General features: G+C 52.7%; 1 protein-coding gene across 3 annotated transcripts; it reads left to right on the top strand.

The window, feature by feature from the left end:
* The first annotated feature begins 10,052 nt into the window (after positions 1-10,052).
* HEYL (hes related family bHLH transcription factor with YRPW motif like) lies at positions 10,053-25,121 on the top strand. Of its 3 annotated transcripts, none has more exons than XM_059136667.1 (5): positions 10,053-10,192; positions 16,559-16,621; positions 17,651-17,734; positions 18,975-19,056; positions 22,146-25,121. In XM_059136667.1, exons 2-5 carry the CDS (start codon positions 16,559-16,561, stop codon positions 22,817-22,819), a joined length of 903 nt encoding a protein of 300 aa, XP_058992650.1. In that variant the 5' UTR covers positions 10,053-10,192; the 3' UTR covers positions 22,820-25,121. The 3 variants fall into 3 exon arrangements, with proteins under 3 accessions (XP_058992650.1, XP_058992649.1, XP_058992651.1); XM_059136666.1 differs by having other exon boundaries at positions 16,555-16,621; XM_059136668.1 differs by lacking the exon at positions 10,053-10,192 and adding an exon at positions 15,726-15,741 and having other exon boundaries at positions 16,555-16,621.
* The last annotated feature ends 1,351 nt before the right edge of the window (positions 25,122-26,472 follow it).

The raw sequence follows: 26,472 nt of genomic DNA, 5'->3' as shown, positions 1-26,472 counted from the left end.
ACAATGGAAAGGAGAAATCACGGTCATAATTCTTTTTCCTCTGTTGTGTCCTCACTTTTCAACCTGAAAAGCTGAAAGACCTGAGGGCTGAGCCTTGAGGGCTAAGTGTGTTCTCTTCCTTTGCCTTTACTTTTCCTTATTGGTGGTTGGTTTTCTTTGACAGTAAGCCATTAAAAATTTTTTTACAAACAGGTAACTCGAGGAATAAATGACAAATTCACATCGTAACAACAAACAGAATGATTGTCCTACATGCTTTCTATAAACCGATTTATTTGATCCTCGCAATAACCCCATGAAGTAGGTACTATTATTATCCCATTTTACAGAAGAGGAAACTGAGGTTCAGAGAGGCAAAGTAACTCACCCACAGTCCGTAGCAGAGTTTGATTCAAACTCAAGTTGTCTACATCTTCAGTGCTACATTATACCGACTCTCTTGTGTATCATCTCAAGATAAAACACACATAAAATTTGAGCTTTCATTGTTAGTTTGAGCTCTGTCCCCCTGAACCTCAGACGTAGTACAAATAGTATTCTGCCACTTGGTTCCTCCAGGGGGAAGTTTCAGGAGTGGCCTTTCATGGGCACCTCTGTAAGAGACACAGCCATCTTTCCAGACACAAAACAACTGGTCCCCTCGTCCCACTGTTTTCGGATCTGGGCAGGGGAAGCGTGAGCGAGATATTCTCTTATTCCCATCTTGCAAAGGTAAAAGCCACGTGTTAGAGAGGAGAAGCGACTCATCTGAAGACACACACTGGTGGATGCTGAAAGGACGTGTAATGCCAACCAGCTGCTCCGGGTTCACAGCTATTCCCTCTGGAATGTTCCCACCTGACTTCCTCTGAATCTTCATTCTTTCCTTCCTCTGGTGAAGTCCCCCACCCACCCCCCACATCAAGCCCTGTGAAGATCCAAGAGGTTTAAAGGTTAGGCTAGGATGCCTGCAATGCGGGAACGTGAACTTGACACCTGCTCGCTGGCTGGGTGACTTTGCCAAGCACGGATACTTGGCGGCTGCTGGGGGGCCCGTCACTCCTATGTGTCCTCAAGAGAAGCTGCTGTGAGGAGCGTCGTTAGCCAATAGTCCCCTGCTGCTGTGACCTGGATCCACTGGGACTTTCGGGGAGCAGATGGCAGAGGCTCCCTGGACCGCTCACAGTTGGTGGCTGGGCACCATAGAGAGACCAGAGCTGGGCTATTTCTGCTCACTATTTCTGGGACTCCCCTAGTGGATAATCTCTACTCGGGGCCTGACCAAGACCTTGTCAGAGCTGTGTTGCAGTCTGAGGCTCTTCTTCCTTCACAGGCGTCAGAACTCCACCATGCTCAAAAAGGCTCTTTGGTCTTACTTCTGCTCCTTCTCTTTATCTTTACAGGTGGTGTCCCCAATAAATCTGCACCTCTTATTTGTCTTAGCATCTGTCTCCTGGAAAACCTGAGCTGACACACATTCTGTGGGCCATGGACCCATGCCCATCTGTCCCCAGGTGGTCTTAAAATTCTCCATCATTACTAGTGGTGCAAGAGAGGGAGGTTTCCTTGTCAATACCAGGGAGCGTGGTGGGACCCAATTCCAGTCACAGCCAGAGGTGAGGGACAGCTGTTTCCCAAGTCCGGGGCTCCCGCTCAACCCAGTGGGGCCCTGCCTTGACCCCATTATCACTTCCCAGCTCTAACCTGCAAGAGGGAGTTAGGGGTAGGAAAAACAGATTTGGGGCTTTAGACTGGGGTAGGAGCCCTGAGTTCTAATCCAGTCTTTACTGCTAATTTCTCTTCTCTGGGGTTCAGTTTTACCCATCTGTACAGTGGGACTTTGGCTTGGCTGCCCTGGGTGGGAGAAAGGAAACAGTGGCTGTTTCCTGGGTTTAAGAAATGCCTTGACAGCTGGTAAGGACAAAGTACTTCCTTTTCCTGTTAAGACCAAACCAGTGGGACTAGGGGCTGGGGGCTGGGTGGGGGGCAGTTCTACCAGGTAGTATCAGGGTGAGCCTATAACCATGTCCTGGTTATATTCTGGCACCTGCAAGTTGTGGGTGGGTGCTGTGTCTGGGCTCCTGAGAGTGGCCATCCTCCCCAGGAAGGACAGCTTCCTGAGAGCCAGTCAGGGTAGGTAAATAGAAAGTACAGTATGGGAAGATCAGGCTGCCATAGAGGGAACCATTGGAGTACAAAGAAGCAGTACCAGTGCCCAAGGGAGTCTAGACAGGCATCTTAGAAAGGGGCTTATGTGCTGGGTTCTGAAGGCTGAGTAGGAGTTTTCCAGATAGAGAAAGGAAAAGGCTTTCAAGATGGACAGACTCAGAAGTATGAACCTACATTATGTGTTCTAAAACATGAAAAATGGCAGGACTGGGGTGGAGGTCAGGGAAGTGGTGAGAGAGAGAGCTGTGTCTACATCACGAAGGAACTCCAACAAGGGTCAAGATTTTATAGCCTCCATATTACACTTAGGAGGTAGCTGCTAGTCTTATTTCTGTCTTACAGATGAGGAAACTGAGGCCCTAGAGATGGCAAGGGGCTCTGATAGGAATGCCCCGGGCTGTGTCCAGACCTAGTTAGGCTTGGGAGCAAGAGGCCGAGTCATCCTCTCCTTATGGTGGGGGGGCTCTCCCCATGGCCATCTAACTTCTGGGAGCATAGTGTCCTCAGTGCCTCCCCTCCTTCTATCCCCAGTGTCCTTGTCCTGCTGACATCATGCACACATGGAAGAGAAATTCGTGGAGATTCCAGAGGCCAGAGTGTGGGAACCGGGACAGATGCTGTTGGCGCTGCCCCAGGGCTGAGACTCCTTTGGAGCCTCAGGCGCTGCCCAGGGGGCTCTGGAATGTCTGAGGCCTCTGGCTTCCTCTGTCACCGGCCACCCCCCAGGGTCTGGGAAAGAAAGAGAGGCTCTGATCAACCAGGCCACCGTTTTGGTCCTCGGCAAGCTCTGGGGAGGCTTTGTGCTACCCGCACACAGGGACAGGGACTATCCGGGCACCAAGCTAGCTGGACCCAGCCAGTCTGCCATCAGGGACCCCAAACTGGGACCACTGGACCCCCATTGATGGGGCATGAACCCTGCAGTCCAGGGGCAGAGAAAGGGACCAAATCAATACTGTCCACCACCATCCCTTGAGAAGGAGGTTAGGAGTGTGTGTGTGTCTGTGTGTGTGTGTGTGTGTGTGTGTAGTAGATGCATGAACAGACACAGACAGATGGTCCCACTCCCCACCCCCGCCTGGCCCCAGGGGTAGCTGTGCACAGCCTGTTCCCCACATGTGGCTCTCAGCAGCTGCGCATTCCGTCAGGGACCAGCTGTGGCGGCAGCTGTGGAGGTGGGGAGTGAGTGCTGATAGGTCCCAGGGGAGCAGGGGAGGAGAGCAAGGGGAGGACAGGAAGGGCCTGGGATGAGCAGAGGTCAGGGAGGGGGTGAGGCAAGGAGGCTCAGATGGGTTCTCAGGGATGGAACAGCAAGCAGGAAAGTGGTGATGGGGACGCTTGACATCTGGGCTGGGAGCCCTGTGGATGTGGGCCTGGGCGCAGAGAGCCGGGGGGGAGGTCCTGGGCAGGCCCGGCACACCCCGCTGGGTCTTGGAACATCGGTGGACCAACAGGAGTATAAGGAGAAAGACGCTGGGCCGTTGGATATATGGGTCCAAAGCTCAGGGGAAAAAAAGGTCTACACTAGAGGTATAAATCTGGGAACCGTTGGCTTATAGGAGGTAAAACCACAGAAGCAGATGAATCTCCCAGGGAGAGAATGCACCGAGACAGAGGCTTAGCCCAAATGCTAATATTTCCAACTTTCATCCTGAACACCAGGCACTGCTCTATGCCCCTTACCTTATTTAACCCTCACAACCAGCCTATGGAGTGAATAGCTTTGTTATCAGCTTATTTTACAGATAAGAAAAACAAAGTGCAGAAAGGCCAGACACAAAAGGAGGGGCAAGGCCCTACAGAGGGAAGATGGAGTGGCCCCCAGGAGCTCCAGCCCTCCCCCCAGGCCCTGGCTCAGGAGAGTGCCCCCAAGGACTCCTCCACAGAGCCCCCCAGTACCCCTCTCCATCGCTAGACACTCAGCCAATATTTATCAAACACCTACTAAGTGCCAGACACTGCTAGGCCCTCGGTAAAGGTGCTAGGGGACATGATGGTGAGCAGACCTGACCTGGGTCCCGCGTCTGGGACATACAGGGACGGACAGAAATTACTGCACAACTAGTAATTCCCAACCACCGCCCTGAGCACCTCCGTGCCAGCCATCCTTTCCTTTAGGACCCCTCAGATACCGTCGCTAGCCAACAGTCAGAGGCTCAGTGCCTGGCCCAGTGGAGGTATCGTGAAACCCAACTATTTGGAGCCTGGGCCGTGAGCATTCAGGAATCCGAGTACCAGCGCCAACAGGAGATGGGGTGACCTAGAGTGGGGACCAGACATTGAGCTGAAGCTGAAATCTGCCTCTGAAAATCTCCCTGCTCGCTCAGCTCTGGAGTAGGAGGACAGGAAAAGTGGGGGGAACAGAAGTCCCCTCTCGGCCTCTCTCTGAGCCCCAGAAGGGCTCGCTCTTCTGCCTGCTCTGACCCCCCTTCCCCCATCAGCAAGCAAATTCCTCTTGAGGCCCTCTGGGGCGCTTTCATTGACCTGCCTCTTCTTTAAGACTGCTTCTGCCTCCCTCAGACACTTCCCCATCCTGGCCCCTTTCTTGCCTCCTCCACTCATGCTGAGGCCTCTGTGACCTTGTGACTGCTCATCTTCCTCTCTGAGTCCCAGGACTGGTAACCAAGCACTTGTCCTTGGTCCTCTCTGGCCGCGACCCCTGGCCCTCCATTCTTCCCTAATTTTCCTCCATCTTCCTGGAGTTTCTCTGGCTGTTGTTCCCCGGGCTTCTATCCTGGGTCTTTTCCCTCTTGCTTTACATGAGATCCTGTGCCCCACGGCTTCAGCTACTAGTCCCCAGTCTTTACTCCAGTCCAGACTTCTCGCCGGGTTCTATTCCTGGGTATTCATGGGTCTCAGAAAGAACAAGGCGACACTGAACTTCTCCCCTTCTTCTGTGTTCCCCTTGGTGCCTGTCACCTTCATCTCCTCAAGTACCCAGACAGGAATCAAGCATCATTTGGGTTTGTTCCCTCTCTTCCCCCCCAAACCCAGTCCCCATTGCGTGGTCAAATGCTGGAGTCTTGGGCTTGGTTTACCCCACGCTAAGCAGGACACAGAGATGACCAATGTGGATGGTGCCAACCTGCTTGGGTAGAATCCCAGCTCAACTACCCACTAGCTATGTGACCTTGGGGGAGTTACTTAACTTCCCTATGCCTCAGTGAAATGGGACTATAATAGATAGTCATAATACCCTCTAGTATAGGATTGTGGTGAGGTTTAAATGAGTTATTAGATGTCAAAATACTTAGTACAGTAAAAGGGTGAGTGCAATAGAATTTTGTTATTATCATCATCACTATTATTTCATTTACTTATTTTATAAATATTTTATTTTTATTTTTTTATTTATTTTAGATTTTATTTATTTATTTGACAGACAGAGATCACAGGTAGGCAGAGAGGCAGGCAGAGAGAGGAGGAAGCAGGCTCCCCTCTGGGCAGAGAGCCCAATATGGGACTCGATCCCAGGACCCTGGGATCATGACCGGAGCCAAAGGCAGAGGTTTTAACCCACTGAGCCACCCAGGCACCCCTATTTTATTAATATTTTAGAATGCCCACTACGTGCTGGGCACTTTCTTTATCATCTAAAGCTGGGGACATGAAAGGACATGGTTTTGAACAACAAAAATGACTCCTAACCCCAGGAACTTCAAGATGGAAACCTTTTTGTAGTAGAAGTCCTTGCTACTGGATCCAGACCCCACTCTTTCCCGTCTTTAAAAAAAACAAAAGCAAAAGCAAACAAATGCTGAATTTCACGTCTCCCTCCAGCCATTGTCCTAGCTTACTCTTCTGCCAGCCAGTTTTTATTCGCTGCACACCCACTACGTGCCAGGCACTGTGCTGGGTGCTGGAGAGTCAGCAGTAAACAAAAGCGACAGATCTCTACCCTCGATGAGTTTATCTTCTGATTGAGGACATGGACAATAAACAAGTATATCCACATACATAATATAACGTCAGCAATATTTGTAGATGCAGTAAAGGAAGACGAAGTGAGGGGGGGAACACAGAGTGACCAGGGGATTGGTGGCTATTTTAGATGGGAGGTGGGGAGGGTCCTCTCTGAGGATGGCAGATCTGAGGGACGCCCTGCATGGAGCGAGGTGATCTAGGATCTGGAGGACGAGGGGTCCAGGTAGAGGGAACAGTAAATGTAAAGCCGTGTGATAGCAAAAAACATAAATATTGGTGGCAAGAAGGCTCTCGCGCTGAGTGAGCAAGGCTGGGACAGGCGCCAGCACTTAGGATGACCCTCCACATCTGGAAGCCTTGGGATGTCCCGCCATAGTTATTACTATTGCCTCCTTTCCCCTCTCAAGGGCGCCCCAGCTTTAGATGATAAGTTACATAGTTACCCTAGATAGAGACCACAGCTGACACTTGGGATTCTATTCTGAATGGGATGGCAAACCTATGGATAGTTTTGAGCAGTAAGGGACATGATCTACTGACACTTTAAAGGAGCTTGACTGAGGACTTGAAACACCCTTCTGGCTGCTGTAACACCCCACTTGGCTCTCCTCCACCTTCCTGGCTGCTCCCTCTCAGTCTCTTCTGGCAGCTCTCTCCTACTCAACGCCTAGTGTTGGGGTTTCCCTAGGCCAGTGGTGCTTTTTCCTCCAGGGGACGTTTCCTACAACACAGGGACATTTTTAAGTGGGGCAGGTGTTACTGGCACTTAGCGAGTAAAAGGCAGGGATGCGGCTAACCATCCTACAATGCACAGAACAGCTCCACACAAGAAAGAATTTTCCAGCCCCAGGGACACCTGGGTGGCTCAGTCGGTTAAGCATCTGCTTTCAGCTCAGGTCATGATCTCAGGGTCCTGGGACTGAGTCCCCCCAAGGGCACCCTGCTCTGCCCCTCCTCCCACTCAGCACACACTCTCTCTCAAAAATAAATCAGTAAGATCTTAAAAAAAAAAAAAAAAAAAAGCCTAAAAGCAAAAAGAATTTTCCAGCCCCAAAGGAGCTGAGGTTAAGTAACCCTGCACTAGATTAGCACGGTCCAAAGAAATGTAATGAGAGTTGCATAAATTTTTCTAGTAGCCAAATTTAAAAACAAACAAACAACAACAACAGCTAGGGGTGCCTGGGTGGCTCCGTCAGTTAAGCATCTGCCTTTGGCTCAGGTCATGACCACACCACTGAGCCCCATATCAGGCTCCCTGCTCAGTGGGGAGTCTGCTTCTCCCTCTGCCCCTCCCTGTCCCCTGCTTGTGCTCACACTCTCTCTCTCACAAAAATAAATAAAATCATAAAAAAACTAAAAATAAAAGCGAAGTTAAGTTTAATTTTTTTAGTCCAATATGTGCAAAGTATTATCATCTTAACATATTAATAGTAAAGACACAAATGAGATTCTTTCCTTCTTTCCTTTCTACCTTCCTTTCTTCTCTCTCTCTTTCAGTTCTGGTATGTACTTCACACTTACTGCACACAGCAATTTAGACTAGCCACGTTTCAACTGCCTAGTAGCTACATGTATCTCATGGCTATAGTACTGATGGCGTAGTTCTAGGCTTAGTACTAGATAAGAGAGCCTAACGTTTAAAAACTATACAAGGTAATAAAGCCTAATGGTTTGGTCCTGGAACCCAGTTGTCTTGTTGAATTCCAGCCCTTCCATTGAATTCCCTGTCCATTTTTTAAAGTTTGTTTTTTTTAAAATTTATTTGAGAGAGAGAGAGAGAATGCAAGCAGAGCGAGGGGCAGAGGGAGAGAGAAAAAGTCTCAGAACAGACTACCCACTGAGTGTAGAGCCTGATGCAGTGGCTCTATCCCAGAACCTTGAGATCATAACCTGTGCTGAAATCAAGAGTCAGATGCTCAACCAACTGAGTCACCCAGGTGCCCCTACTCCCTGTCCATTTTATTTTATTTTTAAAGATTTTATTTATTGATTTGACAGAGATCACAAGTAGGCAGAGAGGAAGGCAGAGAGAGAGAGAGAGGAGGAGGAAGCAGGCTTCCCGCGGAGCAGAGAGCTCGATGTGGGGCTCAATCCCAGGACCGTGGGATCATGACCCAAGCTGAAGGCAAAGGCTTTAACCCACTGAGCCACCCAGGCACCCCCTGTCCATTTCAGGTATAGAGTTACTCTACCTCTCAGGGTCTTCGTTTCCTATTTTAAAGTGGGGATGACACAATATTACTACTTTATAGAGCTGTCCGGAATTAAGTGAATTAATACTTACAAAACAGTTTCAGGTGTAATAAAACTATTTAGCTAGACCTCTCTTCTATTTTCATCCACACTTTCTCTCTGGGTAATCCATCTACACCTGTAATTTTAGGTGCCACCTATTACCCAGTGACTTCCAGATTTAAATAGACCTCTTTACTGAGCTCCAGACCCCCTGTTTCACTGTGCATCCCATTTTGATGAATTGGGGCATCTCACATGAACATGCGCACAAAAGAGCCCTTCACCTTCCCCTGCAAATCCACGACACTGCCAGGCCTTGCAGTTGGAGTCCCTACACAGGGGCAGGTACCTCGTGGCATCTCTGATCTCTGCCTTTCCAGGGAATGCACAGTGCCTGGATCATGCCACTTCTATGTTGGTTGCGATTTCCACTCCACTGGTGTGTGCCCACAGAAGGTGTGTGAGCGCTAAGGGCATCTGGGGTAAGAGTCCATAGGTGTGGCTGGGGTGACCACTAGGGCCTTCTGAGAAAGCACTGCGTGTAGGTTCTGACTGTTCCTACTACCCATGTCTCAGAGTGTATGTGAACGCGTACTTGTCCATGTGTCCGTGGACATGTGTGGAAGGGGGCACAGGGATGTTATTGCCCACTACTGTAATCAAGGGTCCGCAAGCAGGTCTGGAAAGTGCAGGTATGCTCAGATGACCCAAGCAGAGGGGTGGCTTCCTCTGTGTTCTGGTGGGTGGGTGAAGGAGAGAGACTTCTCTGGGGTCTGATGCACCCCATCAAGACACTCCCGTCTCTTCCTCCCTGCCTTCCTTGAAGTCCACCTTGTAGGCTGTTCCCTTTCTGCCTCCTTCTGAGCCTTGGGAGCTCCCCTGAGGCACTGGGCCATAAGGTTGGCTGGTGAATCCCTGAGAATCTTCCTTGAGTCTCCCTTCTCAGCTGGAGTCCCTACTGAGTGAACAGTTGGCTCTGGTTGTGTGGGGGACTCAGGAAGGGAGGCTGAAGAGTACTTCTCCACCTTCTTTTTTGAGGCCCTGCCACAGCTTTGGGAATGGAGACCTCTCCTGGTGCTCTTGGCCTCTGGTAACTGGGAACTGATTCCCAGGGACACCCACCACCCCCATCAACTGGTCCAGTTCTCTTGGCCAGAGCCCCGGTACAGCCACAACTTCAGCCGTCCCTTGTGGGAGATGACAGCCGCCTCTCTCATACTGGAGCCTCCCTCCCGCCCCGCCCCGACACACACACACATTCCACATGCCTTGGACCCCTATGGGAAAAGCTGCCAGAGGGTTCTTGTCAAGCATCAGACCACAGCCACCCCCACCAACCTCACCAAACCCGATGTGTCTGACTCTTCCCAGAACCCCAGGAGGCAGGAGCCGACGGGCTCGTCCCTTGTAGAAACTGGGGCATCCCCGAGGGGCGCCCCCAGAGACCCGCAGCGCCCCTGGTGAATCAGGGACAGACGAGGACCCCCGGCTTCCCCGGAGGTGGGCCTCCAAGGGCACCTGCCCAAGGCCACCCAGCGCGCCGCGGCCAGGGCGGCGGAGCGGAGCCGGACCTCCCAGCCGTCGGAGGGGGCGGTGACCGCCCGGGGCCTTCCCACGGCTCGGCCTGCGCGTCACCGCGGGGGCGAGGGGGCGCCGGGGCGCCGGAGCTGCGGCGCAGGAGAGGGCCCTGGGAAAGGGCGGTGGGGCCGGGGCGGGGCGGGGGCGGGGGCGGGGCTGGGGGCGGGGCCCCACTTCCCGGCCGGGAGCGGGCACCATCGCTCTGAGACCCAGAGCCTGTGCTCGCCATGAAGCGGCCCAGGGAGCCGAGCGGGTCTGACAGCGAGTCCGACGGACCCATCGACGTGGGCCGCGAGGGCGAGTTGAGGTGAGGGCTGGGATGGGGATACTGGGAGTGCCTGGACGGGTTCAGCGGGCCTTAGGACTCTTTCTCCATACGGCCTCAGGAGACGCAGGTGTGGGCGAAGGCCCGCAGGTGTGTGTGTTGGGGGGAGGTGCGAGTGGGGGCACGTGTGCAGCGTGGGCCGTGATACGCACGAGTGTCTGGATCCTCTGCATTTGAGGCCCAGGGTGCCGGGATGGAAGTGGAGTTCAGCTCTGGGGTTTCATGCCCAGTTGGTGATAGTCTTTCTGTAGAAGTGCCAGGTTGAAGCTATTGGAGAGGAGTTTTCCCTGAAGATCTTAGGAAACCTTCATTGTTCCACACCCCCGCTGAGTAGGCAGAATAGCCATATTTTCTCTATTCTACCCTAGCTTGGGTGCACTTTCCATCTAGTACACAAAAGGCTCACAGCGGGGAAGGATCTCCTTCCCTTGAGCAAACTGGACTTTGGAATGAAGGTTTTGGTACCGAAGAAAATAATAGCTGACTTGCCAGTGCAGGGGCCTAGATTCCAATTCCAACACTCTTTCTAATGCACACCCTGCTGCCAATGCCTCTCAGCTCCTGGTAAATATTCTGACCTGCTTCAAACCTGTGGAACAAACTCCACCGGCACCATTCCACTTTCCCCAGTTCTGTGAACAATCCAAGCTTCAGTTTCCTCATTGGGTGGAATGGGTATAAATAACAGAACCGATTCCAGGTTTACCGGGAAAATCAAATAAGATGATGCATGTATGTCACGGGCTTAGCAGAGGGCTTAGCACGTAGCAAATGTTTAATTCGTGTCACGCACCCAACATGTGATGCCCAGAGCCCTGAAAGAGCAGCAGGAACCAAGTGGGAGTCTGCAGACCCAAACCTGCCACCGACTCACCAGGTGACCTTGGGCTGTTGCTTTCTCTTTCTGAGTCTGTTTCCTCATCAATAAAATAAAAGGAAGGTATGGAGTGGGAAAGGGAGGGGGGCTATCTGATCTCTCCTGACTCATCCAAACCTGACTCTCTAGAACAATTTGAAAGGGGGATTCAGTTCATCCTTAGGGATGTTTTTGAGCAGACTTTATCATTTCAGTGACTTCAGTTTTCTGAGACCAGGAGATCCTACCTCAAACACAAATCCTAGTAAAATGTTACCAGTTTCCAAGTATTTATAGCTTATAACGGGACGTAAGGTAATAGATATCCCCCTTGAATCCTGTACATTAATTGGGTTTGGGGATATATAATACAATTTCCTATGCTACTTATTAGCATTCTTAAACTGTTTAGCAGAAATTGCTATTTAGAGAAGCAATTCTCTGAGTCTGGGCCTGCTAGGAGCAGGGGAAGGGCCCAGCACCATGTGGTGGTAGTGGAGGGGGTTCTCAAATTCAATGTCATTGGGTCTTTATGAATCAGAGGCATGAAATTGATGCCAGAGAGCTGGCTCTGTCTTCCAAGAATTTGCATTTTGGCCAGTGACCTGCCAGGTCACACAAAGACCATGGACAGAATGGAAGATGGAAGGAGAGACAGACTGTGGGCTGTGAGGGCATCCAAGCAGGGAGAGGTCACTTATACACAGAGGGATCAGGGAGGGCTTCTTGAAGGTGGTGGCATTGGGGCAACGGCCTAAAGGATCGGTGGGCAGATTTTTCCTACACGGCATTTTGTCTTTTTAGCCAGAGCCTTTTTAGTTAGAGACTGTTTAGATTCTTAAAGGAGCAGACCCTCTCAGAGCAGAGAAAGCAGTTGGACATCTGGCAGAGGCTGACTTATAGACCCCTCTTTGTAGCACTCACCAAAGGGCCCTCCCCCCAGCAGACATCAATGCTTCAATTCAGGGTGTGCTGAACGATGCCTGCTGTGGCCCAGACCCTGGGCTGGGCGTGGGGGGCCCAGATGTATCCTGCTAAGCCTCTGCCCTCGGGGAACTCTCAGAGAAGAAGAGCTTCATGTACAAAGAGAGCCAGATAAACAGTGGCAAGGGCCACAAGACTGGGGCAGCCAGGCTCCCCGGGGTCAGAGGCAGGGCGCAAATCCCCCACACTTGAAGACGTGAGAATAAGAAATACGGTGTATTCCATTGTTACTGTGGGTGTCTGCCTGGTGGAGGCATCTTGTCCCATATGAGAAAATCACCCACAGATCTCCTATCTGAACCCAGCAATCCCCCCCCCCAACTCCGCTGACACATGCTGGGTCCCAAAGGAGAGTACAGCTTCTCTCTCCCCTCCCCCTCTGTGAACATTCAGTGAACACCTGTCATATATCAGGCACTGGGTCGGGGCCTGTGGATCTTTCTTACATGATTTAAGGCACATGGTGGCCTTTGATGTCAGACCTGAGTTTGATTCTCACCACCATTAACATGGGCATTTCTGGACTTCAGATTTTCTTCCTTACAGCACAGGGAAGCTAATACCTACCTCACGGGGTGGGGGTGGGGGTGGCTTTGGTGAGGTAATGTTCCTAAACTGCACAGCTCCCTGATTTAGCCCAAGGTAACTTCCAACAAAGGCTGCTCTAGAAGGGGTCACCATTCAATTGGAAGCTGCCATGTTCACAAGGCAGCTTGGCCTAATGAAAAGATCAGGAGCCTGATGATTTGCTGGGCATGATTCTTTTTTTTTTTTTTTTTTAATTTTATTTATTTATTTGACAGACAGAGATCACAAGTAGGCAGAGTGGCAGGCAGAGGGAGAGGAAGCTGAGCAGAGAGCCCATGCGGGGCTCCATCCCAGGGCCCTGGGATCATGACCTGAGCTGAAGGAAGAGGCTTTAACCACTGAGCCACCCAGGCACCCCGCTGGGCATGATTCTTAACTCTTTGTGTCTCTGTCACTCCATCTATCAAATGATTATTTTTCCTAATGTGAAATAGCCCCAGTAAGATTTAATTCACAAGGCTGTTGTGCAATAAAGGAGACAAGTGAATGTTGAAGTACTGTCTAGAACAAGGAGTACTGGCTATGGGACACACATGGTGGAGGAGGGGGTGGCAATACGGGGTACACTGGGAAGAGTACTGGCTTAAAAGCCAGGAGACTTGGCTCCAGTTCTGGAATTTCCTCTAATTTGCTGTGTGGCCTGGAACAGACCCTTCCCCTCTCAGATTTGCAAGTGGGCTCAGCGCTCCTGAAAACCCTTCACTGGGGATATCATGATTCTGCCTTTGGTTAATGCAAAATGAGTGGAGTCATCTATCTGTAAGGGTTTGGGGGGGGAGTGCCCCAGGGGGCCTGAGGGTGAGTGCTGAGGGCAGTCAGGACTGGCAGCCAGACCACCTAGAATGCTGCTCCCCCCGCAACCCCACCCCGAGAGACCTCCCCAGAAATCTGGCTAGGGACCACTGAAGGTCCCTGGAGCAGATCTTGGTGGTCAGCATATCTTCTCTGGGTCCGTGAAAATCTGCCTTATTTTCAGACTGTCAGACAAGAAGCTCTCACACCTCCCCCCAGTGTCAGGGCCAGATCACAGCCTGGAAGTGAGCTCTGGTTGAGCTCTTGGGAGCTTTAAGGATAAGGGGACTGGAGGGCTATTCAGACAGACAGGAAATAGGAATTAAGGGGGAAAACAATGCTGATTTTGGAGCCAGAAGACATGGATTCCCATGCTGGCTTTGCTCTTTAGCAGCTGCGTAGGCTGGGCAAGCTGCCTTTGGTCTTCAAGCCTCAGCATCCTCATCTGTAAAATGGGGCTTTTGTTAGGCTCAAAGGAGGGAAATATACGTAGTGATGCCAAGAAAACTGTGAAATGAGGTTTGCCTGTGAGATATGGGAGTTGGGGAAGGGGATAATACTACAGAGAATGAGTGACCAGGAGAGTGGATAAAGGGATTGCAGAGCTATTGTGTCCTACAAGGGGCGTGCCAGCCTCCTACAGATGGTCCCTGAGGAGGGATCAGGCTGAGGGGCAGTGACGTGCACAGTGCTAACCCAATACCCCTAGGGACTCCTTATCCAGTCGGGAGGGGGGGCAGACAAAGGTCATGTTTTAGTATCCCTTGGCTCTTGGGGCTTGTCCTGAGCATAGCTTTGTAAACAAGCTGCCCTACAGATCTCAGGATCTGGCCATCTGAGCCCTGGACCTAGCTTGCTGGGCCATTCCTCCCAGGAGCTTACCAGCCTTTCTCATCCAGATGTTTGGAAGGAGATGCCCTTTTCCAGATGTAGCTAGACAAAGCCAGGGACATAGCAGGGGGATTTGATCACTGTTGATGTGAACTCTCCTGCAACCTTCTTTCTTTGAGCACTTGATGAAAATGATCTAGCCTCTCGTGCCAAGAGGATAATTACATGGGCTGGGACCCTCCTGGTGAGCCACATAGGCCCCCATTCCACAAAGGCCTGGGAGGTAGCATTTATGGTGTCACTTCTCTGGTCCCCGGTGATGCCAAAGATGGGGGCAGGAGGAGGGAGTGCAACCATGAGCTCTGCTGTGCTCCAAGCACTGGCTGGGTACAGGGCCTGCAATGGTGAATGAGACAGACATGGTTTGTGACCTCAGGGAGCCTACGTACTTGCTGGAGAGATAGACATTAATCAAATAATCATATACATAAAAAACAACAAGTGGGCATCCATGCTGTGAATGCAGGATGATAGGAGAGGGTAGATCAGGGGCTATCTAATGGGAGGAGGGATGGCAAAAAAGGCTCTCCCGGGGAAGGTGGCATTTGTGTTGAGATCTGAACAGTGGTAGAAGGTACTAGCCAAGAGGCTGAGGCTTGGGGGTGGGGAGACAGGGAAGCACCAGAGAACTCTAGGCTAGGGGAACAGTATGCACAGCCACAGGAGGAGTAGAGCGGTCACAGGCTGCAGCACACAGAGCAAAGGAGGGTTGAGTCTAGGAGGTGACAAGAGCCAGCTGGGCCACCTGGAAGATGACAGCCTTGATCCTAAAAGCATTGGGAAGGCCCTGAGGAGTTTTAAGAGAGTGACAAAATCAGATGTGTATTTAAATGATCACTAGGCCTGTTTGTAGGGGGTCAAAGGGGTGCAAAGGGACCCAGCGATAGACTCTTGCAGCAGTCCAGGTGACAGATGACAGATTTTGTCCTCTGAGTAGGAGTGGAAATAAGTAGGACAGAGGAGAGATGTATCTCACACGGAACGGGCATTTTTGGATGAGGTGGATGAGGACAGAAGAGGAATCAAAGGTAGTGGTGGCCAGGTGGCCTCACAGAGCTGGGAGATGGGGTGCCTTTGCTGAGATGGGAGCCCCTGGGGAAGACAAGGGTGGTGGTGGAGCAGAGCCAAGCTCAGGGGTACATGCTCAGATGTGTGGCATTTTGCATTTGGAAATGGCAGGGGAGTCCCCTTGACTAAAGTTATTTGTTGCTAGGGCATTTCTCCCCCTGGGAGTGGAGTGTCTGGACGGCTGGGGCCTGGCTGACCATGTCCAGTCCAGCCCTGGACCTGAATGGGACCTTCGGGGTGTTGGCCAAATGAATGGCCCTCTGTGCAAACCCGCGAATCCCCTGTGTTCCGGGAGAGCCTCTGAAGCAGGAAACCGTTAGTGGGGCGAGCTGTTGGGCTGGAGAAGATATCGGTCAGTCGCGGCAGGAAAGCCGTTCCCCCCCTCCCCAGGGTGGGGGGCCGTTACTGAACCTCTTCCCGGCAATGGGGACTCCCCGGGGTGCGAGCAAACATCCATCCTGTGCCAGGCCTGCGGAAGGGCGACCCTACGCGATGCAGGGTTGTAGCCTTCGGGGGAGGCCAGGGCAGCGTCCCGAGAGTCCGAGGGGGCCTGTGACCCAGATGCCGCCTCCCCCTCGCCCGGGCCGCGCTGCGTGGGAGGAGGCGGCAGCTGCCGGCGGGGCGGAGGGCGGGCGGCGGGCGGCGGGCGCGCCCGGCCCGTGGGAAGCGGCGGCATCTGCTCTTTCCACGCTCTTCCCAGCGGCTCCCTCTGAAACCCAACCCGCCGGCCCGGCCCCGCCGCCGCCGCCGCCGCCGCCCGTGCCCTCGCCCGCCCCGCCCGGGATCGGGTTGCAGGAGCGCGGCGGCCGGCTGCGGTTCCCCGACGCCCGCGGCGAGGGGCAGGGGGCGAGGCCGAGCGGATCCGGCCCAGAGCCCAGTGACCACCGCCCCCCGCGCCCCCACCCCCGCAACCTCCACCTCAGCCGTTGCGCGACCCTGGGGCGAAACCCAGCGCAGGGGCGACTTGGCTGTGGAGCAATGGGCCCCCACCCACGCCTGCCCTGCGCCGCCTCCCAGCCTGGGAGTCTTCGGCGGCTGCCGCGGAGACCACAACCAGCCTCGGAGGGGGCAGTGCCCGCCCACATCCCTGCCTCCTTCGAGTTCAGGCCGGGTCAGGGAGATGGTCCCTGAGCGCTGAAAAATCAGCCTTTCTCTTCTTCTGCAGCCAGATGGCCAGGCCGCTGTCCACCCCCAGTCCTTCGCAGATGCAAGCCAGGAAGAAACGCAGAGGGGTGAGTGTCTGTCTGGGCAGAGTTGCCCATCCAGTCTTTGCCCTGAGTCCCCAGGGCCTGGCCAGGAGAACCCAGGTCAGAAACCTCACCCCCATCCAGACTGCCTGAAGGCCAACCCTGGCTCTGCCGAGCTAGCAGAGAGACTTTGGGCAAGCCCCCTAACCTCTCCCTGCCTCATTTCTTCAGCTGTGTAACTGGGCCAGTGAGAGTGCCTGCCTCACAGGGCTATTTTGAAGATTAAATGAATTCATGTAATACACTCAGGACACCTGACACGCAGTTAGGCCTTACTGTTTATTCTGGCCTCCCCTTCTCCTGTCCAAGACCAGAACTTTCATTTCCTCTCAGGGTGCTGGGTGGGGGAACAGAAGAAGGTGGCTCCCTGACTTGCTCTCTGCCACCTCATCCCAGCCCCCACCCTCTTATGCCCCCAGGATGCAGCTGTGCTTCTGCCCTGGGCGTCCAAAGACCGGAAATGGGGCAAAGACCAGCCCTGCCACTCACTTAGGCCAACCACTTCCTTCCAGTCCTCATCTTTATCTGTAAAATGGGGGTCATAATGTCTGCCCTGCTATCAGTATTCAGCTACCAGTAGGGCGAGGTGAGAATGAGGTTGTGTGAATGAGAGAGAGGCCTTCCCAGCTGGAAGCAGTGCCTGTTCACCACCCAGCAACTGAAGGGGTAAGCTTGGCCGGCTGGAGCCCTCTGGGGCCTGCTGCGGGGCTGTGGCTGATGTCCCTGTTCTGATGGGTCAGTCTCCTGCTGTGCCTGTGGTTGAGCATTTTGAACATCACCCCTCCAGACCGCGACAAGAGATTGGAGTTCCACTCCCAGCTTTGCACTGCCTCGCTGTGTGACCTTAAGCAAGTCACTGCCCCTCTCTGAGCCTCGGTTTCCTCCCTGCTTAAGTAAGAACAGATTTCCCTTCCTCACAGAAGTATTGTGAGAGAAGATATGAGTCAGTGTCCCTCAAAGCACATTGGAAACCGGCGAAGTGCCTGTGAGTAAATTCCTGTCATTGTGTTTTAGATCATAGAGAAACGGCGCCGAGACCGCATCAACAGCAGCCTTTCTGAGTTGCGACGCTTGGTCCCCACCGCCTTTGAGAAACAGGTATGTGATATTCCTGTTGGTGCCAGAGGAAACCCTACACAGGTGGCATGTCATACTGATTGGCAGCAGCTCCTTGACGTGCTGCTGCCTCATTTGCTGATACCTGTCACCTGCTGGTATCAGCCAGGGAGAAAGGGGATAGAAATTTATATTGACTCTGGTGTCTCCAATGTTGGGGCTTTCTTTCCATCACCCCTTGACAGGAATCCTCAAAATGATCTTAAAGGGTAGAGACAATTATGCCCGTTACACAGATAAGGAAACTGAGGCACAGAGAGGTGAAGTACCTTGCACTTGATCACATACCTACGAGGTCACAGAACAGAACTGGACCACAGAACTGTGTGCCTCTAGAGCCCCCTCACCCTCTGCACTGCTGACAGTTCCAGAGCTGTTTGAAGGCGGAGCGGGCTGCTTGGGGTGTGAGCCCCCTGCCACTGCCCGTGTGGGGTAGGAGCGTGGCAGTGGGAAGGGAGTCAGATGGAGAAATCAATCAGACAGTCTCAAAGGTTCTCCACCCTGTACTCCAAGGCACGGTCATGGGTTATGTGACTTCCTTTACGCTGGTGAGAACAAGTCGGTCTTTCCAGAGGTGTTTGCTGAAATTTTCACAGGCCCAGCCATGACCTAGACCTGGTCCCTGCCCTTAGGAGTTCACGGGGAGAGTCTGACCCTCAGATTTTCCTTAGGAGACCAGGAGATGCTGGAGGCATAGCAAACATTGTTCAGGAGAAAGAACAGGGGAAGAGGAGGTGCTGTGGGGCTAAGAGGGTGAGCTAGATCTTGGGCATGGCAAATGTAAAGTTGGATTCCCAGGAAAGCTGGCCTAGGAAATTGGTCGGTACATGGGAGTGGGATTCTGCAGATGATGCGCCAAGCCATGGAGGTTGACGAGACCTTCAGGGGAGAATGTGCAAGTGAGAAAAGAGAGCCAGTGCCCGCTGGGGAACAGCCCCATGTTAAGGGAATAGGCAGAGCAAGGTAGAAGAAGCCAGAAAAAGTCAAGGGAAGGAGGGGTTTTGGGAAGGATGCTTGGCAGTGCAGGGGTACACGTGGACTAAAATGGGAACAGAAGAGAATCTATTCGTTTTAGAAACCTTGGCCAAAGCAGAAGGCTGCCTGCAGGCCGTGGTGGAGTGGGAGGAAGATGGGGACCTGGAGCCGGTGAGGGCTGATGACTACAGGGAGGGGAGCGAGAGGTCAGCGGGAGGCCTTCACATTCTGTCTTCTGTGCACACAGGGCTCCTCCAAGCTGGAGAAGGCCGAGGTCCTGCAGATGACAGTGGACCACTTGAAAATGCTCCATGCCACTGGTGGGACAGGTACCCGTGCTTTTCTCTCCGGGGAGTCATTCATGAAACACGTATCTGGGGGCTAGGTCCTGCAGATCCATTGGTGAGCAGAGTAGACATGGTCCTTGGCCTCAAGGAGCTCACGGTCTGTGGTGGGGCTGGAGCAGGTCCAGGGGCAGCAGTCACAAAGCCTGGCTCTCTCCTTTCAGCATTGTCCTCTCTGCTGTCAGTGTCCCCATTGGTCCCCACTTTGTCCTCAACTCTGCTTCTTCCAGCCTTAGCCCTTGGAGGAGCTCATCTACACAGACTGTCCCTACAGGTTCCCCACCTTAACCCCCACCCTCCTTAAACCTTAGCCTGAATGAACTCTTTCTTACTGGGGTCCCAGTTGAAACCTTGGCAGGGGCTGCCTGAGATGTTAACCCACAACTGTTTACTGGTGTGCCTTGTGGGCTAGTGCTGGGGTCCTGTGGTGTCCTTAGCAGCACTGGGACCATAGGTCATGCTCACAGTTGAAGATCCGTCGTGGGATTGAGGTAGAACCCAAATGTAACTCGTGCTGTTATTTTGGGCTGGTCCATTACTGTGAAGTCGCGGAACTGTGGCTTTAAAAAGACTTCTGGACAAATGGAAATTCTCTCTGCATGAAGCCTATGTATTTTGGCGATTTCACAATTGAGAAATCTTGAAAGCTCCGCAGACCTGGGCCACAAAGACCTAAGTCCTAAAACCTTAACTTGACCACCTTTGGAGGGGTCATTCGCATTTCAAGTGACCCAGCCTGGTGCTTCTCCAGCTTCAGTGAGCCACAGTATCCTCTGGAGGCAGACAGCTATGGGCCACACCCCAGAGATGCTGAGCCAGGTGGCCTGGCCTGGAGGTTAGGAATTTGCATGTTTAGCAAACACGCACGATGACCCTGATGCAGGTGGTCACTTTGAGAACTTCTGCCAAAGGAATGCATGGCTAACAGCGAACACTTCTGATTCTAATCAACCAGTGGGGGAGAGCTCTCCAACTACATTTATGGGTATCCAATTCAAAGAAAAATAGTGACTAATATTTTGGCCAGCATTTTATCGTTTCAAAATGCTTTCACCAATATTATCTCATTTGATTTTCACAAGAATCTCGAGGTTAGGGGTTGTTGGCATCCCCCTTCTCTGGCCAAGGGCTAACGGAGGACAGGACTGGCTTAGAGCCCTGGCTTTGGGTTAGAATCCTGAATCAAATTGATTCAAATCCCATGAATTGTGAATTTGGCTCTATTACTTGCTAGCTTCATGACCTTTGACAGTGATTTAACTTCTGTGTGCCTCAGTGTTCTCATCTCTAGAACAGGAATGATAGGATTTTTCTGAGGATTAAATCAGATAATGGGAATTGAGTGCTTTATAAGAACTCAGAATATGTTAGCTGAAGAAGAACAGCAAACGCAGAAACTGAATGGACTTACTCAAAATCACAAGTATACAGCCAAGGAAGGTCTTGCCCTCAAGGAGGCCTGACTCCAAACACGGTCTCCTGCAGAGCTGCCTGTCTGTGGGAGCCTCAGCCATTAGCCAAGGGCCAGATGTTTGCAACCAGAGTCATGAGGCCAGTGCTCATTGAGGCTGGTCTGTCTTTGCACGGAGGATGGTTGGGAGAAGGGCAGGTAGAAAGGCAGTGAGAACTGAATACTTCTGTGGCCAGGCCACCTGGTCAGACCTCACTGAAACCAGTCAGATTGAGTAAGGATCCCAGCCTGGTGGCGGTGGCCACTGAGGACCAGAGTCAGGTCCTGCTTTCCTGACCACCCTGCAGGTAAGGGCACAAACTCACATGCCTCCAAGGGCCAGGCCAGTCATACACAGTTGAGCCCTGAACACAGGTTTGAATAGTGCAGGTCTACTTACATGCAGAGTTTTTACACTAAGTGGAAACATTTTGGGAGATTTGCAACTGTTTGGAAAAAAAAAAAAAAAAAAGGCACACATACCACATAGGCTCAAAATATTGAAAAAATTAAGAGAAAGTTAGGTGTGTCATGAATGTATAAAGTAAACAAAGATACAAGTCTGTTTTATCACTTACTACCTTAATATATATACACATTTATTACTGAAGTTAAAATTTAGCGGAACTTCCTCATACAAATCCTTTCAGATCATACACAGTGCCATTTGCAGCACAGAGAGATGCAGACGTAAAGATGCGGTAGAATTGTAACTGTATCAAGTTAACTGTGGTATGTACATACTATACTCCAGGAATAATTTCCTAGCTGCCTCCTGTTACTCTTGCAATGAATTCACGCGTTGCCAAGTATCTGCTTAAGACCGCAGGTGGCACGAATCATTGTGCCTGAGCTGTCCGTCTTTCCAGACTGCTATCACAGTAAAAAGTGATCTCTGGTAGTTCTCATTACTAGTAGTTTTGTGGGGAGTCAAAAGTTTACTCGGTGTTCAACTGTGCTGGGGGAGGATCGATGCCCCTAACCCCTGTGTTGTTTGAGGGTCAAGTGTAAATGAGGGCTAACTTAGAAGTCAGGGATGATTTCTGTCCACTGTTGCATTTAATTCCACCTGCACGACCCTGTGCGGCAAGTATTACTCTATGTCCGTTTTACAGCCAAGGAAACTGAGGCTTAGAGAGATTAAGAGACGCATCCACAGTCAAGCCACTAGTTAAGTGGCGGAGCTGGTATTTGAACTTAGCTCTCCTGGCCTCCAGAGACCTCAGGCGACGGTATGACACTATACTGCCTTCTCTGAGGAGCCCCCCACTGACCTGCACTGAAGGCTGCTGCTGCCACCTCCCATGGGCACAGGCCTTTCACGCCTGACAAGTATTCACCTAAATGACATTATCCTGGTCACCATGTTTCTTCTTTGCATTCATCATAGATGTTGATGAAAATGGTACTCCATGTTTTATCATGCTTCCTAGTTCAGTGAACTCATTGGATCCTCACAGTGTGTCTCCTCTACCCCACATAGGGGTGATTATTCCCACTTTATGGAGGTGGAGACGGGGTCTCAAAGGAGTGAGGTGGCAGGTGCAAGGTCACACAGGCCTGACCCTAGGATCTGCTCTTGGCCCTTGCCTGGCCCACACCCTCACCACACCTCGCTTTGCAGGATTCTTTGATGCCCGAGCCTTGGCAGTGGACTTCCGCAGCATCGGTTTTCGGGAGTGCCTCACCGAGGTCATCAGGTACCTGGGGGTCCTGGAAGGGCCAAGCAGCCGTGCAGACCCCGTCCGGATTCGTCTTCTCTCGCACCTCAACAGCTATGCAGCCGAGATGGAGCCTTCTCCCACGCCTGCTGGCCCCCTGGCCTTCCCTGCCTGGCCCTGGTCCTTCTTCCATAGTTGTCCAGGGCTGTCAGCCCCGAGCAACCAGCTTACTATCCTGGGAAGAGTGCCCGGTCCCATCCTGCCCAGCGCCCCCTCTCTTGCTTACCCCCTCCAGGCCCTCCGAACCGCTCCTGTGCGCAGAGCCACTGGCACCATCCTGCCAGCCCGCAGGAATTTGTTGCCCAGTCGAGGGGCATCTTCCATGAGGAGGGCCCGTCCCTTGGAGAGACCAGCTGCCCCCCTGCCTGTAGCCCCCAGCATCAGGGCTGCCAGAAGCAGCCACACGACACCCCTTCTACGATCTTCTTCCCCTGTATCTCCTGGCATTGTGGGGTCCCCTGCTTATGTGGCTCTTCCTGCCCCCAGACCCTCTTCCCCAGGGGCATCTGGGAGGCCAGCAGGAGCTGGGCCCTGCCACTCCTGGGTCTCTGAAATCACTGAAATCGGGGCCTTCTGAGCTGGCTTCTCCCAAGGAGCGAGGAGGGTTCTTTTTCCAGGAGCTCTAAACAGTGCTGTCTTCTGCCCTGCTTCCTGACCTGGCTCCTGTCTGTGATGGCATTTCCCTTACCCATCAGAGGCCCCTTCCTCCTTTGGCCCACCTCCCCTCCTCACCGCCCATTCCAGCTTGTCGACCCAGCTCTCCTGGAGCTGTTCTGATCTCAGAGGCCTGGTCTCATTTCTTACCTGGGACAAATAAGTCCTGGGAAGGCCCTGACAAGCATTGCCCAGACCCTTTTCTGTCCCAGCACACAGAGAGCAGCAGGCACAAATCTAAGGTCTGGGAATAAAGCTTGACCCTAAAAGGCACAACAGCCTCAGGCCGGCTGCTTGTCTAGAGAGTTCAGAATCCAGTTTGTGCAGTGACTGGTTCAGCCTTCCCAGGCCCCCAGGGCTAGGACATAGTGTCTGCCTCACTTCCGGAGATTGTAACAGAGCAGGGGACACAAAGTGGTCTCTGGGGAACCCCCGTCTGCCCCTGTCTACCCCACTGCAGTGGGCCACAGGACAGGAACCCCCGTCCACCGCAGCCAAAGCCTGGGGGTTAGGGGCCCAGCATGGCCTGCTCGGGTGTTCTGTCCCACTGCAGACCCCTCCCCTCCAGCTAAGCCACAGTTCCCTACATAGAGACTGGGAGGTTTCTGGGCAGCAGTAAAACTCCAAAACAGGAGGTCCTTACCAGCAGGCCTGGGACAGCCCTCCCAGACAAGAGCCGGGTTTGAGTGGAGAACACAAAGGCTCCCTGCCTCTCACCATCCTCCAGATGCCTGATCCCTGTTGGGTGCACAGTGTGGAGGGTCACGTTCCCATGTGATGGCGCCCCAGGAGGAGCCCTCTTGGGATTCAGCACCAGACGTTTGTGCTGCCTGGTTTGCATCCGGCTCGCAGAGCCCAGACTGTGGGACAGCCAAGGGCTGTCAAGCTGGACAAAAATAACTGCAAGGAGGGGACGAGAGGAAGGACAGTCAGAGGCGGTTCGGCCCTTCAAGGTCACACAGTGGGTCAAGGGCCTGAGATCCTGTTCACCCAGGATACCATGCAGCTGGCTCTGCTCAGAGGCTGTTTCATGACCCAGCTCCAGCCCTGGCCACTTGTCCTCTAGCAGAGGGAGCAAATGGCCTGGCCCCCATTCCCAGTGGAACAGCAGAGATCAGACAAGATCAGGGCAGACATGGGACTGATGTTCAGCTGGACCCGTGTTGCCAGACCTGTTGTTGAAATGTAGAGCCACGTCTGTGCTTGCTGGCAAATATCTGCTTCCCTTGAGGGCTCCCAAATGCCTCCTGCCCCGTGTGGCTTTCCCCCAGGACCCTGCACTGATCAGTGCCAGGCTGACCAGAGGCTACGGTGTCCTCCGGCCGGCAATTCCTTGGTGCTCATTTGCGCTGGTTGGTAAATACTTCTTTCGAATGTCACCCCTGGGAAGATTCTTTCACTCCCGCCCTTTGATGGGACTACCCTCCCCAGAGACTAAATTGAGGAGATCCTTGGGCTCAGACATAGAATTTGCTAAAACCCTGGTGAAAGGGCCCTTTTGGAGAAATGGGACAGAGGGCAGAGATCATTTAAATGACCCAGAAATCTCTTTTGAAAACGCAAATTCCTCCAAGAGGCATGAAGAGCTAACATATTCAGTGTTTGTTCAGATTTCTGGGTTTCTGGATGCGTCTGAGACGTGCAGCCTCAGGGAGCGAGGGCAGAATCTCAGGGAGTGGGTCACCAGCCAGGGGGGCTCCTAAGGGAGACAGAGAGGGAGGGCAGGGCAAGTCAGCAGACTGCCAGGACTTGGGAGAGGGGGGCAGGGGGAGGTGGCAGAAGGCAGAGCCCGACTTCACCTTTGCCATAGAGGGCGGGAAGAACGGCTGCTGTTCCTAATCATTCTCCACCCCAGCTCCCCCACCCCACAGCTCTCTCTGCTCCCAGGATACCAGGTCTGGGCTCCAGTCCCGCAGTTTTGACAACTTCATAACCTGAGAAGATGGGAAACCGATTCCCACATTGCCGGGACCCAATTGCAGAAGAATCTGTTGATACCATTGAAGGAGTTGGAAACAGCCCAGATCTTTTCAGCATCTGAGTTGATCTTGGGTTCATTTTCCCCAAGAGATGGCGGGTGGGAAAGGTGACTGTGTATTCGTTTTTGTGGTTGAGGACTTGTATCTTCTGTTTCTATTCCCAAGCCTTTCTGGTGTCCCCGACTTCTACCCCCTTGCTGGGGCTGTAGCAGACATCAAATAAAATTGTTTCAGTTCTTCTAAAAACCTCTGAAAGATTCTACTTCTTGAGATCTCTGGAGTCCATCCACTTCTCTCTGAGCCCACGGCTATCTGCTGATCTGGCCACTTCACCTGTCTGCAGATCACTACCCTCCACAAGGTCACCTTGCTTCCCTTTGCTTTGTCACTCAGTTCCCAAGGCAACCAGAGAGAGCTTTAAACGTGCAAATCATATCACACCAACCCTGGTGTAAAACCCAAGATAAAGACCAAGCTCTTCTCATCCCACCAGTCACTTCCAGCCAATTCTAATCTCATTCGCTGTGCTTCTGCCACCCTGGCTTTCCTTGTCATTTCCTAGACATTCTGGCCTGTCTCCATCTCTAGGACTTGGCATACATGGTTCCCTTGCCCCGAATGCCCTTCCCCTACCTTTTGCATGGCTGAGCTCTTTATACTCTTGGCTTAAACTCACCGCCTCAGAGAAGCCTTCCTTGACTACTGTGCTTGAATAGTTAGCGCATCTATCTCAAAGTCCCCTATTCTTTCCGTCCCTGAGGCACTTGCCATCGTGCATCCGCACATCTGTGTGTGTTTACATCTTGATTGACCGTGTCCCCCACCAGCACATAAGCTCCGTGAGGCCACGGGTGGCTTGCTCCCTGCCCTGGATCCAGTGTCAAGCACTGTACCTGGCTCCAAGTTGGTGTTCAACAAATATTTGTTGAATAAATGAACTGAGGAGGTGAGGAGTCTTCCAGACTCAAGCTGCTGGATGACACAAGGCCTCGAGGGGCGGACCCCCGACTGGCCGACTTTGCGGGGAGGCTGGAGAGCAGAGCGAGAGGCAGGGCCAAGGGACTGGAAGTTCTGGCAAATGGTGAGGAGGCTCTGGCCAAAGAAAAGTGTGCGTGCCCTCGCGCTGGAGCACACACCGTCAGCTGAGCACAGGCACACGGCCCTCCAGCACATGTTGTTCTCCACTCTTGCCCTGATGGATCTGGCTTGCGATCAATCTGACAAACATTTGCAGAGGTCCGCTCTGTGCCAGGCCAGGCGTGGGAGAGCCAGGGGTGATGAGCATACCGGTGCTCCGAGGCCTGGGACCTCTGTCTGGCGATGGTATGCTGAGATGAGAAAGGAGTGGGGCCTCTTGAGATGGCTCAGGGGACCCAGAGGGGATGTCTGCCTCTGCCCGTCGTGGCCACGGTGGTGGGGACAGCTGGGAGAAAGGCTTCCTGAAGGTATACCAGAGGAGGCATTCTACCAGCACAGGAAACCTCTGTGCAAAGACCTGGAGACATCACGGGCTTCCCTGTGAGTTGATTCTAAGTCGAGCATGGGCCTTTGGCAACAAAGGAAAGGCAGGCTAGCTGGGGCACTGAAACCAGACTTC

This window comes from Mustela lutreola, chromosome 10 (assembly GCF_030435805.1).
Source record: "Mustela lutreola isolate mMusLut2 chromosome 10, mMusLut2.pri, whole genome shotgun sequence".
Lineage (NCBI taxonomy): Eukaryota > Metazoa > Chordata > Mammalia > Carnivora > Mustelidae > Mustela > Mustela lutreola.
This window is presented reverse-complemented; position numbering and strand designations above follow the sequence as displayed.